General features: G+C 44.4%; 1 protein-coding gene across 1 annotated transcript in view; it reads right to left on the bottom strand.

Moving 5' to 3' along the window:
- LOC111969077 (MAM domain-containing glycosylphosphatidylinositol anchor protein 1) overlaps window positions 1-17,986 on the bottom strand; it is a 308,744-nt gene that overhangs the window by 252,056 nt on the left and 38,702 nt on the right. Inside the window, exon 3 of the mRNA XM_070445289.1 lies at window positions 9,060-9,234. Within this exon, the coding sequence (XP_070301390.1) occupies window positions 9,060-9,234 (175 nt within the window). The remainder of the gene's footprint in view (window positions 1-9,059; window positions 9,235-17,986) is intronic.

Raw genomic sequence — 17,986 nt, 5'->3', positions numbered from 1 at the left:
AAGTATTTTTGAAATCGGACAATGTGGTGGGATTAACAACAAGTGTATCTTTAAAATGGTGTTAAATACTTGTACGTCTGAGGAATTCTAATTATGAGATTTCTGTTTCGAATTTGGCGCCCTGCACTTTCAATGGCTGTTGTCATATCGATCCCGTTAACGGGATCTCAGCCGTAAGAAGTTTTAAGGAGAGGGATAAGGTTGGGATAGGCTGAAAAAAAATCTCAAACTCCTATCGCTGGATTCAAATGTGCAACCTTCGGGACCAGAGGCAGATACTTATGCCCATTCTCTATCCCCATCCACAACGCCCTAGCAAAACTGAAACCTACTTCAAGGTAACAGCGCTCACTGTAGCCCCTAGTGGCCGGTTTCCAAGTCATCTCCCAACATCCTCAGACATGGATGGATGTCGAATACTGCATTTTTTCAAGGTGACCTGGGTGGGAAACATACAGAGTTCGACACAACACTACACACTCATACAATACATATATGCTACAGCCTTCCTCTCACGTACAGCTGTCTTTTCAGAGCTACAATAAAACCCTATCTGAGCGGTGCTACAAGTCCTATTCAGATTCCAGGCACAAGTGACATAAGCGGTCGCTTAGGGCCCCCAGACGCAAGGGGGCTCCAAACCCCCCACAAAAAGGAACTCAGTCAGGGTCTCAACTTCCTGTGGATAGCAGAATACACCAGGTGCAATTTCTAAATTGTTCATCAGCAGTTTTTCTCTTTTCTCTTTTTCACTGACAGTCACTCAATTAGCCATGTCAGCTAACAATTTCAAGATTTGCAATTAGTCTAGCCAGGTATCTAAACTTTTAGAAATCATGGCCGAATACCAACCGGGCACGTGACATTGCTTTTGTTAGTCATTCTCAATCATATACAGTACAGTGCCATCAAAGTATTCACACCCCTTGACTTTTTCCACATTTTGTTGTGTTACCAGCCTGCATTTTAAATGTATATTAAATTGAGATTTTGTGTCACTGGCCAGTCAATACCCCATAGTTGTGTGTAGGCCAGTCAAAGTAGAATTATGTTTTTAGACATTTTTGCAAATTAATAAAAAAGTTAACATTTGCATAATAAGTTGCATGACTGTTTGCAATAATAGTGTTTAACAATATGATTTTGAATGACTACCTCATCTCTGTACCCCACACATACAAATATCTGTAAGGTCCCTCAGTTGAGCAGTGAACTTCAAACGCAGATTCAACACCACAGACCAGGGAGGTTTTCTAATGCCTCGCAAAGAAGGGAACCTATTGATAGATGAGTAAAAATACAAAAAGCAGACATTGAATATCTCTTTGAGCATGGTGAAGTTATTAATTACTTTGGATTGTGTTTCAATTCACCCAGTCACTACAAAGATATAGGAGTCCTTCCTAACTCAGTTGCCAGAYAGGAAGGAAACCACTCAGGGATTTCACCATGAGGCCAGTGGTGACTTTAAAACAGTTACAGAGTTTAATGGCTGGGATATGAGAACTGATCAACAACATTGTAGTTACTCCACAATACTAACCTAACAAACATAATGAAAAGAYGTAAGCCTGCAGAGAATATAAATATTTTTTTTGCAAGGCAGTAAAGTAAAACTGCAAAAAATGTGGCAGAGAAATTGACTATGTCCTGAATACAAAGTGTTATGTTTGGGGAAAATCCAGCACATCACTGAGTAGCACTCTTTATATTTTCAAGCATGGTGTTTGGCTGCATCATGTTATGGGTATGCTTGTCATCGGCAAGGAATCGGGAGGTTTTTTCTTCTAACAAGAAAAGGAATAGAGCTAAGCACAGACACAATCCTAGAGGAAAACCTGATTCAGCAGATGCTGGGAAACAAATTCACCTTTAACCTCTTGACGCTGGGGGTCAGATTTTTTTTTTTTAAATAACGTTCCCAAGGTAAAAGGACTAGAATATGCATATAATTTACAGATTAGGATAGAAAACACTCCAAAGTTTCCAAAACTGTCAAAATATTGTCTGTGAGTATAACAAAACTGATTCTGCAGCCAAAAACCTGAGGAAATCTAACCCGGAAGTGATTATTATTATTTGTTATCTGTGTTTCCTTGCCCGTCTTTCTTCCATTTAAAGGGGCATCAACCAGATTCATTTTCCAATGGCTTCCTCAGGCTGTGACCAGGCTTTAGACATAGTTTCAGGCTTTTKTTTTGAAAAATGAGCGAGATTTTTCAAAAGTAGTCAGGTGTCCTTTGATTAGTTCCTGCGCGCGAGAGGGGTAGKGCTCCATTTTCTTTCTCTCTTTTATTGAATAGGTTACGGTCCGGTTGAAATATTATCGATTATGTTTGTTAAAAACAACCTGAGGATTGATTATAAAAAACATTTGACATGTTTCTACGAACATTACGGATACTTTTTGGAATTTTCGTCGAACGGAACGAGGCTTTGGTTTTCTGAACATAACGCGCAACCCAAATGGCGTTTTTTTGTTATAAAAGTAATATTTATTGAACAAAAATAACATTTGTGTAACTGGGAGTCTCGTGAGTGCAAACATCCGAAGATTATCAAAGGTAAGCGATTCATTTTATTGCTTTTCTGACTTTCGTGACCATGCTAATTTGGGGCTAGCTGTTCTAGCATTGATTGATACACTCACAAAAGCTTGGATTGCTTTCGCTGCAAAGCATATTTTTTTAATCTGACACGATAGGTGGATTAACAACAAGCTAAGCTGTGTTTTGGTATATTTCACTTGTGATTGCATGACTATAAATATTTMTAGTAATATTTTGCGCCCTGCAATTCAGCGGTTGTTTAGGAAAATGATCCCGCTAAAGGGATCCGTAGCGCAGAGAAGTTAAGCAGGAGTATAACCTTAAACACAAGGCGAAGTATACACTACACTAGATTTGCTAACCAAGACGACATTGAATGTTCCTGAGTGGTCTAGTTACAGTTTACTTAAATTGTCTTGAAAATCTATGGCAAGACTTGAAAATAGCTGTCTAGCAATGATCAACAACTAACTTTTTTTTTTAAATGGTGCAAATATTATACAATCCAGGTGTGCAAAGCTCTTAGAGACTAACCCAGAAAGACTCACAGCTGTAATTGCTGCCAAAGGTGTTGACTCAGAGGTGTGAATACTTATGTAAATGAGATTTCTGTATTTAATTTTCAATAAATGTACAACAATTTCTAAAAACATGTTTACACTCTGTCATGGGTGAGAAAAAAGTTGATTGAATGCATTTTGAATTCAGGCTGTAACACAACAAAATGTGCAATAAGTTAATGGGTATGAATACTTTCTGAAGACACTATCAAATAGCTTTAACATGCACTCATTTCTCTCCAACCCATGGCAAAATGGTTAGAATTGCAGGAAATGTGTTATAAAATTGCACAGAAAAATCCTCCACCCCATGACAAAATGTGTATAATTACAGAAAACATGATCAAACACGATGAGGGGGGCTACTAAAATGTTTTGCCTTGTGGGGGACCCCCCCAACCAAGTCTCGCTTGGGGCCCCCAAAAGGCAAGAGCCGTCCCTGTTCCTATTCTTCAGTGTGTACAAAAACACAGCTAAGCTGGCTGTGCGAAGCTACGGTACAGTGCACCGCTATTCTATCTGACAATGGCAGAAMCCTCAGAGTGGGAGGTAAGTGCAACAAAGCTCTCATGGATTCATGGCTCCCTCATACGCTAGACCCGACCTTGCCTCAGTGTGTTTGTGTGTGTTTATTTATTGGAGGCTTTGGCCTTGGCGCAGTGGCCGTGTGTCGGAACTCATGGGAGGCATCGACGGTGAGTTGCTTGGCTACACACACACACAGGCGGAAATTGGTACACACACACACACACAGAAAATGGTACACACATTTAGAGGTACGCGCTTACACACAAAAAGGCACATACGCACACAGTGTCACACACACAGGGCTGAGTTCACATGGCGGGACAATGTAATGATGCAATCAATGCCGACAAAAATTCCAGATTGTCAGCATAATCAAATAACATTCAGCTCATACACCCATACATKCCCAACGAGACATGCAAGCAGCCTGTCACCTTCTCAACCCTCCTCCACTCACATTTGAACCTTGCAGCACATCCTCTGCGTTAGGCTGAGTTTGAGATTGGCATAAAAGAACAGTGTCGTTACAAAACAGAAGGAAGCTGTCGGATTTGTAACACACCTTAGGGCAAGAGTCACTGAACATTTGCCGCTTTCACAGAAGACTGGACGCGTAGTAGAGTTTGCGAGTCACTTTTCAACTCAAAGGCACTTCAGAGGAAATCAGGGATATAGCTAGCCTGGTTCCAGATCTGTTTGTGCTGTCTTGCCAAGAACTGATTGCTTTCAGTTAGTGAGGTTGTGTTGTGACTGAATCACTGTGTGAAATAAATTGTTTCCCACACATTTTTATGAATGTGTTTCATAATGTCTAAGTTACATATTGTCATGATGTCTGACTGGGACTTTTATTTATCCTGTCTCTCTCTTTGTTGACATTCTACCTCTCCCATTGGGGTCTCTTAAAGGTGCAATATGCTCTGCCATTTCCTCATTTCTAAAAATCTAAAATGACCCAATAGAATCATTGTACCATCTAAACCGCTGTATATGAAATATATTTTTCAATAACCAAACAWTTTGTATTTTAAGCTGAAGTACAGTATAAAACCGAAAGTAAAAAAGAAGCAGAAACAAAAGAGTGAGACATAGAAATATCACACAGAAAGGATTGATCTCTTATCAGACTTGCTTTCAATGAGAATGAGAGATCTACTGTATCTCCCATTTCTATCTGAAATCAGGCAGGTCGCACAAAGTGCGGGTATATACTTCCCATATCTCAACTCATCCGTTTTTCTTACACTCTTATATGTACCTGCCAATCCCTCTCTCCTCTTCCTCCCCTTAAGCCCCCCTAGCTCCCATACTATGCTCTAATTGGCTATCATGTATCCAAACATTTCCAGCGAACAATCTGTAGAGAAAGAAAGAGAGAGGAGAAAATGAGACAGAAAGAGAGAAGAGAGTAGAGAGAGTAGGGAGAGAAAGAGGGGGTAAAGAGAGAAAGGGGAAAGAGACAGCCTGACAGAAAAAGGGGAASAGAGAAGTAGAGAGAGAGGACAGAGAGATGAGAAGTTTTGACAGCGATTCTTTTTTTTACTGGTTGGTTCATGATTCAGAGACCCGAAGCCTGGCTCAGACCGAAAGGTCAGAGCTTATGTTCTCTACCTCCTCCTCTACTTTCCCTCTCTCCCTCAAACACACACATACTTGCAAGCATGGGGGGAGGTGGCACACACACACACTGAGGAGAGTGGGCAGCAATATAGGAGTGGCCACTGGACTGTGTGTGAGAGAGCATGGAATTCCTTGTGTGTGTGTGTGTGTGTGTGTGTGTGTGTGTGTGTGTGTGTGTGTGTGTGTGTGTTCGCCAGCCTAGGTGTACCCACCCACACACAGTTCTAAGGGGATCACAATGTGATTGGGTTCCTCATTCCCATTCTGTGCCACGGTCGGTGCCTCTTGCTATCGTGTGTTTGTGTGCATGCGTGTGTGCGTGCGGAGGATGAGTGTGACGCCAACCACTAGCGACCAGGGACAAACCGGAGTTGGTGCTCAACCCAGGCAACAACACACATGAGAGCTAACATGCTAGCGAAGAGCTTTTCTCAGGTTACATGTAATAACACTCGCCGAGTGAGTGCCTACATATAGAGGACATACTATGATGATCATCCGATGCTCACTAGGTGTGAGTGGTGTGAGTGCTACAGGATTCTTCCAGATTCATTCCAGGTCACAGTATTGACATGACAAGTTGTTTATCCTCATTTCATGCTTATAGGCCTTAGTACAGTACCATAATAGGACTATATTCAACAATGCTAGAAGGCCAGTATTCATCAGCGTACARCATCCCACATACCACAAGCCATAGCTTTCCCCATAGAACCACCACCCACACAGCATGACCACCTCCCCCCTTTCCCAATCCTATCCCGGGATACCCTGTCTCCAAGACCCCCTTACCTGTGTGGATCCTCCGGTGGGTCTTTGGAGAGGGCTATGCTAAGGTAGGAAGCGCTATAGGGTGTTTTAGCATGGGTCCCTGAACCAAGTCCATCCAACAGTAGAGGCAACAAGTTAAACTCCCGCCCGCCCACTGGCCCATTGTCTCGCTGGTCAGAGTGCCAAAGGTCAAGGTTCAGCCAGCCATCAACTGACATTGCATGGAAAGTCAGAGGTGAGCGGTCAATGATAATGAGGTGTCTGTCAATGAAGGTTAATTGGGACTTTGTGAACAATGATGGGGTTTGTAAACATGGACGACTGTCTACTCAACATTTTGGAGTACATTTGTGTACATTAACAAAGTGAACTTGTACTAAAACACAGTGGAACATATTTGCTTCTAGGTGGATTTAACTACACCGGCTGGGGCATACAGTATAAGAAACAAATTCTTGATGGATAGTTTGATATTTGTATAGGTCATTTTGATTTAACCGCTAGTAGTGTTTTTGTATTATATCACTCTCAGTGGACTCTCCTCCCTCAGAGCGAGTCAAATGTAGCTTACTCCCTCCAATTTTGTTTATCCTTCCTCTAAATGAGTATTTATCTCTCCTGCTGTTCTTCCCTTCCTCATCCAGTGGTCACCAACCAGTCGATCGCGATCTGCAAACATTAAAGATAGACTTGTGATCCTATTTAAAAATAAATTTTCAGGACAAACAAAACCTGTATGCAAATATTATATTTCCTTACATTAACTTACAGTTAGTTAAATATCGGAAAAAAATACTACATTTCACAGAATGCATTAGTTTAGGATCATGTTGATCTTGAGGCCTTCAAAAAGAAGCCAAACAAATTAAATGGTTGGTGGAAAAAGTATTGACTATTCTAAGCACTGAGGTTAAAGGAGTATATGAACATTGTTTCCAGAGAAAAGTGATATATTCTCTTTCATGTTCTATGACTGAGTATAATTTCTTTGAATTGCACTGAATTAAATTATACTTCCTGTCACTCAAACTCAAATTCTACATCCTGTGGGGTGTGGCCAATTCAATGCGAATTTCAACTTGTGAGTTGAATGGGAGTCAAAAAAAGAGAGAGAGGGTGTGAGACATGGCTACTATGCAGGGTTGGGCTCAATTACCAAAATCCAAGTATCTCTTTAAACTCCTGTAGGTGGTAGCAAGTGAAATGATGTCAGGCAGCAGTGAGAAAAAGTATCTGGCTCATAACTTCAAAAAGATCATTGTAAACAGAAAGGGACTAAATTGGCCAGAGCTGAGAAAAGAGAGCGTGTGGATTTTCTAAGGCGGAGTAKGTGGAAACAGTTTTTAGCATTGAGGACCAAGCTCTCCTCGCTGTCTCTCTCTCTCTCTCTTTCTATGTGATTCTCTCACCCTCTTTTCTCCCTCCTGTCTCCGAACCCTCTACCCTCCTTTCGCTCTCTATCTCTCTCCTTCACTGACTATGGGGACATGATATTATGGCCCATGATATCCAGCTGTCTACTGTTCCCAAAGGAGACCTGAAACCAGACATACCCCCTGGTTCACCTTGACTCTCTTCTGTCTTGGTCTGTGTCTCCTCTCTCTTTTTTTCTCTGTGCTTTCTCTTTCTCTCTGTGTCCCTCTCTTTCTCTCTTTCTCACTTCTTTACTCCTTGCCTTTCTATATCTACCATTTCTCTCTTAACTCCACCCCCCCCCCCTCTCACTCCCACAATGCCTGGATCCCCTTTCCTCTCCCCCACCCTCTCCCCACCCTCTCTGAACACACCATAAGACCAAGGTGTAGAAAAAGAGGGGGGTAAGGGTGGTAGAAGAGGAGGAGAGGTGGAGGCTCTCCGCTGCCTGCCGGCCCTCTCTCTCACTCTAATTACTGCCTCTCTTTCTCTCCCTCACTTCCAAAGTCACCCGGCGAGCACACTGAGGTGCGGCGGGGAGGGAAAATTGAACAAGCGTCACACGTCACTACTGGTTACCCTCTGCCTCCCCTGTCAGCACCACAGCTCTCTCTGTTCACTCGCCCCGCAATTACCGCCCTCCGAGGACCAGAAGATTAAAAGACAGACCTAGCTGGCAATAGCGGTATAGGATTTTTGTGATGCTTTTTGTTGAAGGATGATGGACAAGGCAATAGTAGYGAAAACATGATGTACAATGTCAAAGGGCACAAAGGTTAAAAAAGAATGTGTGCCTATCCTGATCCTGTGCTGTAATTGGGATGAATGGCAGGTCTGGATGTAGCACTGTATAATGTTAAAGGGATTTAGAGATATCACATCTGTGCAATGCAGTAGGGGGCACTATACCAAGACTGGCTGAGGACCCTGACCTGGCCCCTGACTCAGGGGGACAGTGGGTCGGCGGCAACAGGCAGCAGCACGAGGCCCCGTTCACAGGGTGGCCACGTACCACCTGGACTAACTCTCCCATTCTCTCCTTTAGATCCCGCCACTGCTAGCCTCTCCAGGAATATCCATATTTTTATCTTCTTCCTTTCTTCTCTCCCATGGCTAAAACAGTCAAAGGAAATCTCCCTTTTACCCAACTAACTTTTACTCTACAAACACCCTAGTACAGGGGTGTCAAACCCATTCAATGGAGGGCCTAGTGTCTCCTGTTTAAAAAAAAATCTCTCTATATATATTAAGTCCTAGACAACTAGGTGAGGGGAGTTCCATACTAAGTAGTAACTTTAATTTATCAATCAAGTACAAGGGAGGAGCAATAACCCGAAGACACTCAGCCCTCCGTGAAATGAGTTTGACACTGCCCTAGTCCCTTTGAAGTTTTCCCACCCAAAGCTAACAACTTCAATATCAAAACCTCCACCCATTTTACCATCTAAATATCTCTAACAGATACTCCCAGAGAGCTCATTCCAATTTAGAAATTTGCCACCATTTTCCTGCCAATTTCCTTCCAAATTACAGACATAAATTCTGAGAATGACTCATTCTGGGAATGGTTTGGGGGGGGCAGTGGAGGGATCGATCGCGGCGTTCCCTGCCGACTTACACTGCACGTCTACCCGGATGGACTTGATGGCAGCCACCCCCACCCCGTTGTCGGCCTTGCAGTAGTAGCGGCCGCCCTGCACCCGCTGGATGCCCTCGATGCGCAGCGTCTCGTTGTAGATGGACGTCTCCTGGAACTTGTCAGAGGCACTTCCCGCCGTCTTGGTCCACCGCACCTGCAGGGGGCAAGGGAGAGGGATTAAGTTAGTTAGTTAGGCTCAGAGTATAGTATAGAGTGAATATATACTATACCCAGCCAAAAACGTTGATCTATAACCTTTCTGTAGTGCTTCTCCCAAATTGGCAACCCTTCCTCCACTACCTTTAGGATATATTAGCTGAATAAAATAGAACCACGTGCACTTTTTTATCCATGAGCAATTGGAGTTGGGTCGGAGGAATGTGGGGGCTGGGTGGAGGCAGCTGCGGGGGAGATGTGGAGTGCCTGAGAGGGAGGGGGGAGCTTGCCAGGGGTGCCTCATTACGGTGTTGTTGGGTAGGAATACTTTTGTTCTTTTGGTTGTCTGTCATGGGATTTTTCCTTTTCTCTGCATACCATTTTTGATGTACTTATTTGTTTATTCATCCTATGTTTATTTTCTTATGTATAAAACAAGATCCCATCACTGTTTAAATGTATGTATTATATGCTTCACAATAAAATATCTGAAACGAGAAGCGCTTTGAAGGTATTGACATCTGGGAGACGGGAGGCAAAAGTGTAAGGCCTAGGGGCCTTTCTCCAGACAAAGATAGAAATGGAGATACTAACTTCTAAATACTTTTTTTTTTTTTATCTTGAAACTAAAAGGGTTCTTTGGATGTCCTAATAGGAAAACCCTTTGAAGAACCAGGTATAAGTTCTAAGTCCAGGTATAAGAACCCTTTTGGGCTCTATGTAGAACCAAAAAGGGTTCTGCTATGGGGACACCCGGAGAACCATTTTGGAACCTTTTATTCTAAGAGTGTGTCTACAGAGGTTATGTTTAAATTGGCATACTTCACTGTAATATCCATTCTCCACTTTGTTCAGTTTGTTTACTGCTTTCATTATTTTCCCCTTGTGAAAAAGCAGCTAACTGCTTTCCATGCTAAAAACCAAGCTCTTTTGAGTAAAAAAAGACAATCAAGAGCCTATAAAAACCCGCCCTCTCCATACGTTGATCTTTGCTCAACACTATCACAAAGATCAATGTCAATTAAACAAATTAATACCAATTAAAGCCTCATTAAACACTTTCATATCCACCTCTACAGGACAATTAACTTCATCCTCCTACTATCAGAGAGGTCATTCCTGATAACAGTGTGAGCTGGGATATAATAGCATAGCACTAGACTGAGGAACAGGGGATGTGTAGGCTGCAGCGTCCCAAATGGCACCCTATTCCCTATTTAGTGCATGACTTTTGACCAGAGCCCTATGGAATACCATATGGGCCCTGGTCAATAGTGCACTAAATAAGGCATAGGGTGCCATTTGGGATGTGTAAATTACAACACACACTTGGGATTATAGGATTAGCTGGGCGCTTTTAAACACTCCTCGTTGTTTATTCAGGTTTGTTTGTCTGCGCATGTGGAGACAGCTGTTTCTCATTGATCGGACAAGGAGGGGAAGGTGAGGAATTAGGTGTGGGACCCTGTTGTCAATAATTACTGACTCAATGGTTTGTGTATGTGTGTGTACTGTCGAAGGTTAGTGACGGAGTGCGTGTGTGTGGCTGTGCTCTTTGTGTGTGTATGCAAAGGCTGAGTATACCTGATGAACCAATGATAAAGACGAGTCGATCTGTCTACCATGGTACGATGGTGTAACCTTGACCTGGTTGACTAAATACAATTATAATGCACTCCTGGTCAACAGGAGTGCCATTTGGGTTACAGCCATCAATTTGACCCTAGACTGTAGAGATGGCGACCCTAGACTGTAGAGATGGCGACCCTAGACTGTAGAGATGGCTCTGGAGGAGATGGCTGCCGTTTTACATGCTCCTAACCAATTGTGCTATTGTCTGTTTTTTCACGTTATCTGAATCTGCCACTGTCTCTTATGACCGAAAAGAGCTTCTGGATATCAGGACAGCAATTACTCACCTCGTACTGGACAAATATTTTTTATTTAACGAGTCAGACGCAAAGGATTTACTTCAGACACCCGACAAGGCCCATATCCCCGTCATTTACATAAAGAAGAGACGGAGACGTAGTTCGGGGTGCCTAGTAAGAATCCGACGGCGAGTGGGTAATACCCCTCTACCATCAGTCCAATTAGCCAACGTGCAATCATTGGCTGTCATGGGATTTTTCCTTTTCTCTGCATCCCATTTTTGATGTACTATTTGTTTATTCATCCTATGTTTATTTTGTTATGTATAAAACAAGATCCCGGAAAAATTGCCAAAGACTCAAGCCACCCTAGTCATAGACTGTTGTCTTTGCTACAGCACGGCAAGCGGTACCGGATCACCAAGTCTAGGTCCGAAAGGCTCCTTAACAGCTTCTACCCCCAAGCCATAACACTCCTGAACAGCTAATCAAATGGCTACCTGGACTATTTGCATTGTCCCCACCCCCATATATATGCTGCTGCTAATCTCTGTTTATTATCCATGCATAGCCACTTTACTTCTACTTACATATTACCTCAACTAACCGGTGACCCCGCAGTAGCCTCGCAACTGTTATTTTATTGTTGCTCCTTAATTTTMGGTTATTTTTGACATTTTACTTCAGTTAATTTTAGTAAATGCTTTCTTAACTCTTTTTTTCTGAACTGCATTGTTGGTTAAGGGCTTGTAAGTAATCATTTCACTGTAAGGTCTACACCTGTTGTATTCGGCCCGTGACAAATAACATTTGATTTGAATGTTATCCAGCACCTTGGTGTCAGATGTCAAAGGATCTCTTAAGGAACAAACAATGATGTAAATAGGTGTTATTGCGTTGACGCTGATCTTGGGTCAGTTCCGCATTTTACCCACTCATGTTCAGGTTGGGGGAGYGAAGCTGATCCTAGATTTGTACATAGGGGAAACTTCACCCCTGTGTGAAATGATAAAGCTTAGGTGAGTGAGTGAAAGAGAGAACACGGTTAGCAAAGTGCAGTTGAACCTGGGGATGGACGGGCATGCTGATGCGAGAGAGAAAAAAGGAGCAGAGAAACACATTGGAAGTTGAAGAGAGAGAGAGAGAAAGAGAGAAAAGGAGGAATTGGAAGAGTGAGAAAGAGAAATACACTGGAAGTAGATAAACGCCAGAGCAGAGCAGCAGTCTTTCTCTCTCTGACATGAGTCATGGAAAATCATCACCCTCTTTCTCCTCACCAGCTTTTCTTTTTCCAGAGTTCCCTGTGGAGGAGCTATGGCACACCAGCGTACAGTATCTTCCTCTATTCCCTTCCTTTATTGCCAGAGTAGAGAGGTGCAACGAGTCTCGCAGTTTAACAGAAAGTGTATTTTCATCACAGACCCCTCCCCCCTGCTTTCCTGTGAATTATTTGAAGTACTAAAGTAAGGAATGAATGGAACTCTGTTCATTCACCAAATATGTTTTTAATGTTCTTAGGGGTACGGCATACATAAGAGACAATAAGCCCTAGAGAACGTAAGACTGCATGGTTGGATTCAACAGGGGATTCGGGAAACTGGGGTTCGGTTGTGAACGTGATTCAATGGTACTTGTGTCTTGAGGGAGTGTTCTTCACATATTAATAGTACTTTATTAGTCCATCAAATATGGAAATCCTTATTCTGCTGCTCTGCTCCCAATGCCCTCAGTGCTACAGAGCGCTGCACAGCAGGTCTTGAGACAGGAGTCACTTCAATTAAACTCTTCATGCCTATCGCCCATTTTTAGACTTTTCCATTGGTCCTAAAGGGACAATTCTCACACAAAACACTTAGACTGAAGATCTGTGTCCAATCAGTCAAACCTCTTGGCCAATAACACAATATGGATATGTGGGAATGGCTTTCAGGACACAAGCAAAGCCTAGTCCTAGATTTAAAAGCTATTTCAATGGAAATTCTCCATTAAGCTTGTCTAGGATACCAGCATGTGGAGTCCCACGATTCTAAACTCAAACCGAAAATACAATTTCTCTGAATACAATATAGACTTATTTTGGGTTCTACATGTCAACTATTGTTTGTTTAGTTTATTTAATCCATAGTTTAAGGCAGCTCTATCAATCGTAGCGGCCATTAAGTCCCTGAAAGGCACCTAGCAATAGCATAGCGCCCTGTACTTGTATGCTCGGTTTCCCCAGACACAGATTAAGCCTAGTCCTGGATTTAAAAGCATGCTCAATTGACAATGTCCTTTGAAAGTGCTTTTTAGTCCAGGGTTACGCTTAATCTGTGTCTTCCACTATTAAGTTTTGCAGTACTACAAAGCCTTTCAACTGCTCCATCCAAATATCCATCCCTCTGCCATAGTGTGCACATAGATAATGCTACCGTTACCGCTATCCGAACCCCCTCTCCCGCTATCCGAGACCCCTCGACTGCATAATACCGGTTTATCTATGGATAAGATTGGTTAAACTGTATTGACCCACCGAGTGCAGGTGCTCATTATGCATGTTTGTTGTGGATCATTGCCGCAGCGCCGAGGCAGAGGACAAACTTGACATCCGGCGCCGAAAAGAGATGGCCGCCTCGCTTCGCGTTCCTTGGAAAATATGCAGTATTTTGCTTTTTTATGTGTTATTTCTTACATCGGTACCCCAGGTAATCTTAGGTTTCATTACATACAGTCGGGAGGAACTACTGAATATACGATTAACGTCAACTCATCATCGTTCCTACCAGGAATATGACTTTCCCGAAACGGATCCAGTGTTTGCCTTCCACCATACAATGGATCTGATCCCAGCCGGCGACCCTGTGCGACGCCGTAAAAGGGGCAAACGAGGCGGTCTCGTGGTCAGGCTTCGGAGACGGGCCATCGCGCTCACTCCCTAGCATCTACTCGCCAATGTCCAGTCTCTTGACAATAAGGTTGATGAAATCCGCACGGGTAGCATTCCAGAGAGACATCAGGGATTGCAACGTGCTCTGCTTCACGGAAACATGGCTAACTCAAGAGACGCTAACGGAGTCGGTGCAGCCAGCTGGTTTCTTCATGCATCGCGCCGACAGAACAAACATCTTTCTGGTAAGAAGAGGGCGGGGGGGTATGCCTTATGATTAACGAGACGTGGTGTGATCATCATAACAACACACAGGAACTCAAGTCATTCTGTTCACCTGATCTAGAATCCTCACAATCAAATGTCGACCGCATTATCTACCAAGGGAATTCTCTTCAATCATAATCACAGCCGTATATATTCCCCCCAAGCAGACACAACGATGGCCCTGAACGAACTTTATCTGACTCTTTGTAACTGGAAACCACACACCCTGAGGCTGCATTCATCGTAGCTGGGGATTTTACAAGGCTAATCTAAAACAAAACTCCCTAATTTCTATCAGCATATCGATTGTGCTACCAGGGCTGGAAAAACCCTAGATCATTGTTATACTAATTTCCGGACGCATATAGGCCTCCCCCGCCCCCCTTTCGGAAAAGCTGACCACGACTCCATTTTGTTGATTCCAGCCTACAAACAGAAACTAAAACAACAAGCTCCCGCGCTCAGGTCTGTTCAACGCTGGTCCGACCAATCTGAATCCACGCTTCAGACTGCTTCGATCACGCGGATTGGAATATGTTCGCATTGCGTCCAACAACAATATTGACGAATATGCTGATTCGGTGAGCGAGTTCATTAGGAAGTGCATTGACGATTCGTACCCACAGCAACGATTAAAACATTCCCAAACCAGAAACCGTGGATTGACGGCAGCATTCGCGTGAAACTGAAAGCACGAACCACTGCTTTAACCAGGGCAAGTGGACGGAAGCTGACCGAATACAAACAGTGTAGCATTTCTCTCCGCAAGGCATCAACACGGCTAAGTCCCAGTACAGAGACAATCGAGTCGCAATTCAACGCTCAGACACAAGAGGTTGTGGCAGGGTCTACAGTATCACGGATTACAAAAAGAAAACCAGCCCCGTCGCGGACCAGGATGTCTTGCTCCAGACAGGCTAAACAATTTTTGCCCGCTTTGAGGACAATACAGTGCCACTGACACGGCCCCTACCAAAACCTGCGGGCTCTCCTTCACTGCAGCCGAGGTGAGTAAAACTTTAAACGTGTTAACCCTCGCAAGGCTGCAGGCCAGACGGCATTCCAGCCGCGTCCTCAGAGCATGCGCAGACCAGCTGGCTGGTGTGTTTACGGACATATTCAATCAATCCTTATCCCAGTCTGCTGTTCCACATGCTTCAAGAGGGCCACCATTGTTCCTGTTCCAAGAAAGCTAAGGTAACTGAGCTAAACGACTACGCCCGTAGCACTCACTTCCGTCATCATGAAGTGCTTTGAGAGACTAGTCAAGGCCATATCACCTCCACCCTACCGGACACCCTAGACCACTCCAATTTGCTTACCGACCCAATAGTCCACAGACGACGCAATCGCAACACACTGCACACTGCCCTAACCCCACTGGACAAGAGAATACCCATGTGAGAATGCTGTTCATCGATTACAGCTCAGCATTTAACACCATAGTACCCTCCAAATCGTCATCAAGCTCGAGACCCTGGGTCTCGACCCGCCCTGTGCAACTGGGTCCTGGACTTCCTGACGGGCCCCCCCAGGTGGTGAGGGTAGGTAACACATCTCCACCCGCTGATCCTCAACACTGGGCCCACAAGGGTGCGTTCTGAGCCCTCTCCTGTACTCCCTGTTACACGACTGCGTGGCCATGCACGCTCCAACTCAATCATCAAGTTTGCGGATGACACTACAGTGGTAGGCTTGATTACCAACACGACGAGATGGCCTACAGGGAGGAGGTGGGGCCTCGGAGTGTGGTGTCAGGAAAATAACCTCACACTCAACGTCAACAAAACAAAGGAGATGATTGTGGACTTCAGGAACAGCTGAGGGAGCACCCCCTATCCACATCGACGGGTCAGTAGTGGAGAAGGTGGAAAGTTTTAAGTTCCTCGGTGTACACATCACGGACAAATTGAATTGGTCCACCCACACAGACAGCGTTGTGAGAAGGCGCAGCAGCGCCTCTTCAACCTCAGAGGCTGAAGAAATTCGGCTTGTCACCAAAAGCACTCACAAACTTCTACAGATGCACAATCGAGAGCATCCTGTCGGGCTGTATCACCGCCTGGTACGGCAACTGCTCCGCCCACAACCGTAAGGCTCTCCAGAGGGTAGTGAGGTCTGCAGAACGCACCACCGGGGGCAAACTACCTGCCTCCAGGACACCTACACCACCCGATGTCACAGGAAGGCCATAAAGATCATCAAGGACAACAACCACCAACCACTGCCTGTTCACCCCGCTATCATCCAGAAGGCGAGGTCGTACAGGTGCATCACAGCAGGGACCGAGAGACTGAAAAACAGCTTCTATCTCAAGGCCATCAGACTGTTAACAGCCCACACTAACATTTAGCGGCCGTTGCCCATACTGACTCAACTCCAGCCACTTTAAAAATGGGAATTGATGGAAATTATGTAAAAATGTACCATAGCCACTTTAAACAATGCCACTTAATATAATGTTTACATACCCTACATTACCCATCTCATATGTATATACTGTACTACTATATCTACTGCTCTTGCATCTTATGTAATACATGTACCACTAGCCACTTTAAACTATGCCACTTTATGTTTACATACCTACAGTACTCATCTCATATGTATATTACCGTACTCTATACCATCTACTGCATCTTGCCATGCCGTTCTGTACCACCACTCATTCATATATCTTTATGTACATATTCTTTCCCCCTCTGATAACCAGGTGGTGAATCGCATCTCTGCATGTCTGGCAGACATATCAGTGTGGATGACGGATCACCACCTCAAGCTGAACTCGGCAAGACGGAGCTGCTCTTCCTCCGGGGAAGGACTGCCCGTTCCATGATCTCGCCATCACGGTTGACAACTCCATTGTGTCCTCCCAGAGTGCTAAGAACTTGGCGTGATCCTGGACAACACCCTGTCGTTCTCAACTAACATCAAGGCGGTGACCCGTTCTCTGTAGGTTCATGCTCTACAACATTCGCAGAGTACGACCCTGCCTCACGCAGGAAGCGGCGCAGGTCCTAATCCAGGCACTTGTCATCTCCCGTCTGGATTACTGCAACTCGCTGTTGGCTGGGCTCCCTGTGTGCCATTAACCCCTACAACTCATCCAGAACGCCGCAGCCCGTCTGGTGTTCAACTTTCCCAAGTTCTCTCACGTCACCCGCTCCTCCGCTCTCTCCACTGGCTTCAGTTGAAGCTCGCATCTGCTACGACCATGGTGCTTGCCTAGGAGCTGTGAGGGGAACGGCACCTCCGTACCTTCAGGCTCTGATCAGGCCCTACACCAACAAGGCACTGCGTTCATCCACCTCTGGCCTGCTCGCCTCCCTACCTCTGAGGAAGTACAGTTCCCGCTCAGCCCAGTCAAAACTGTTCGCTGCTCTGGCACCCAATGGTGGAACAAACTCCCTCACGACGCGCAGTCAGCGGAGTCAATCACCACCTTCCGGAGACACCTGAACCCCACTCTCTTAGGAATACTAGGATAGGATAAAGTAATCCTTTAACCCCCCCCCCCCCCCTTAAAAGAGTTGATGCACTATTTAGTAAGTAGGTTGTTCCACTGGATATCATAAGGTGAATGCACCAATTTGTAAGTCGCTCTGGATAAGAGCGTCTGCTAATTGACTTAAATGTAAATGTAAATGTATATTCTTTATCCCTTTACACTTGTGTGTGTGTATAAGGTAGTAGTTGTGGAATTGTTGGGTTAGATTACTTGTGGTTTACTTGCATTGTCGGAACTA

This window comes from Salvelinus sp. IW2-2015, linkage group LG10 (assembly GCF_002910315.2).
Source record: "Salvelinus sp. IW2-2015 linkage group LG10, ASM291031v2, whole genome shotgun sequence".
NCBI lineage: Eukaryota > Metazoa > Chordata > Actinopteri > Salmoniformes > Salmonidae > Salvelinus > Salvelinus sp. IW2-2015.
The sequence above is the reverse complement of the archived record's forward strand: the minus strand, read 5'-3'. Positions and strand labels throughout refer to the sequence as shown.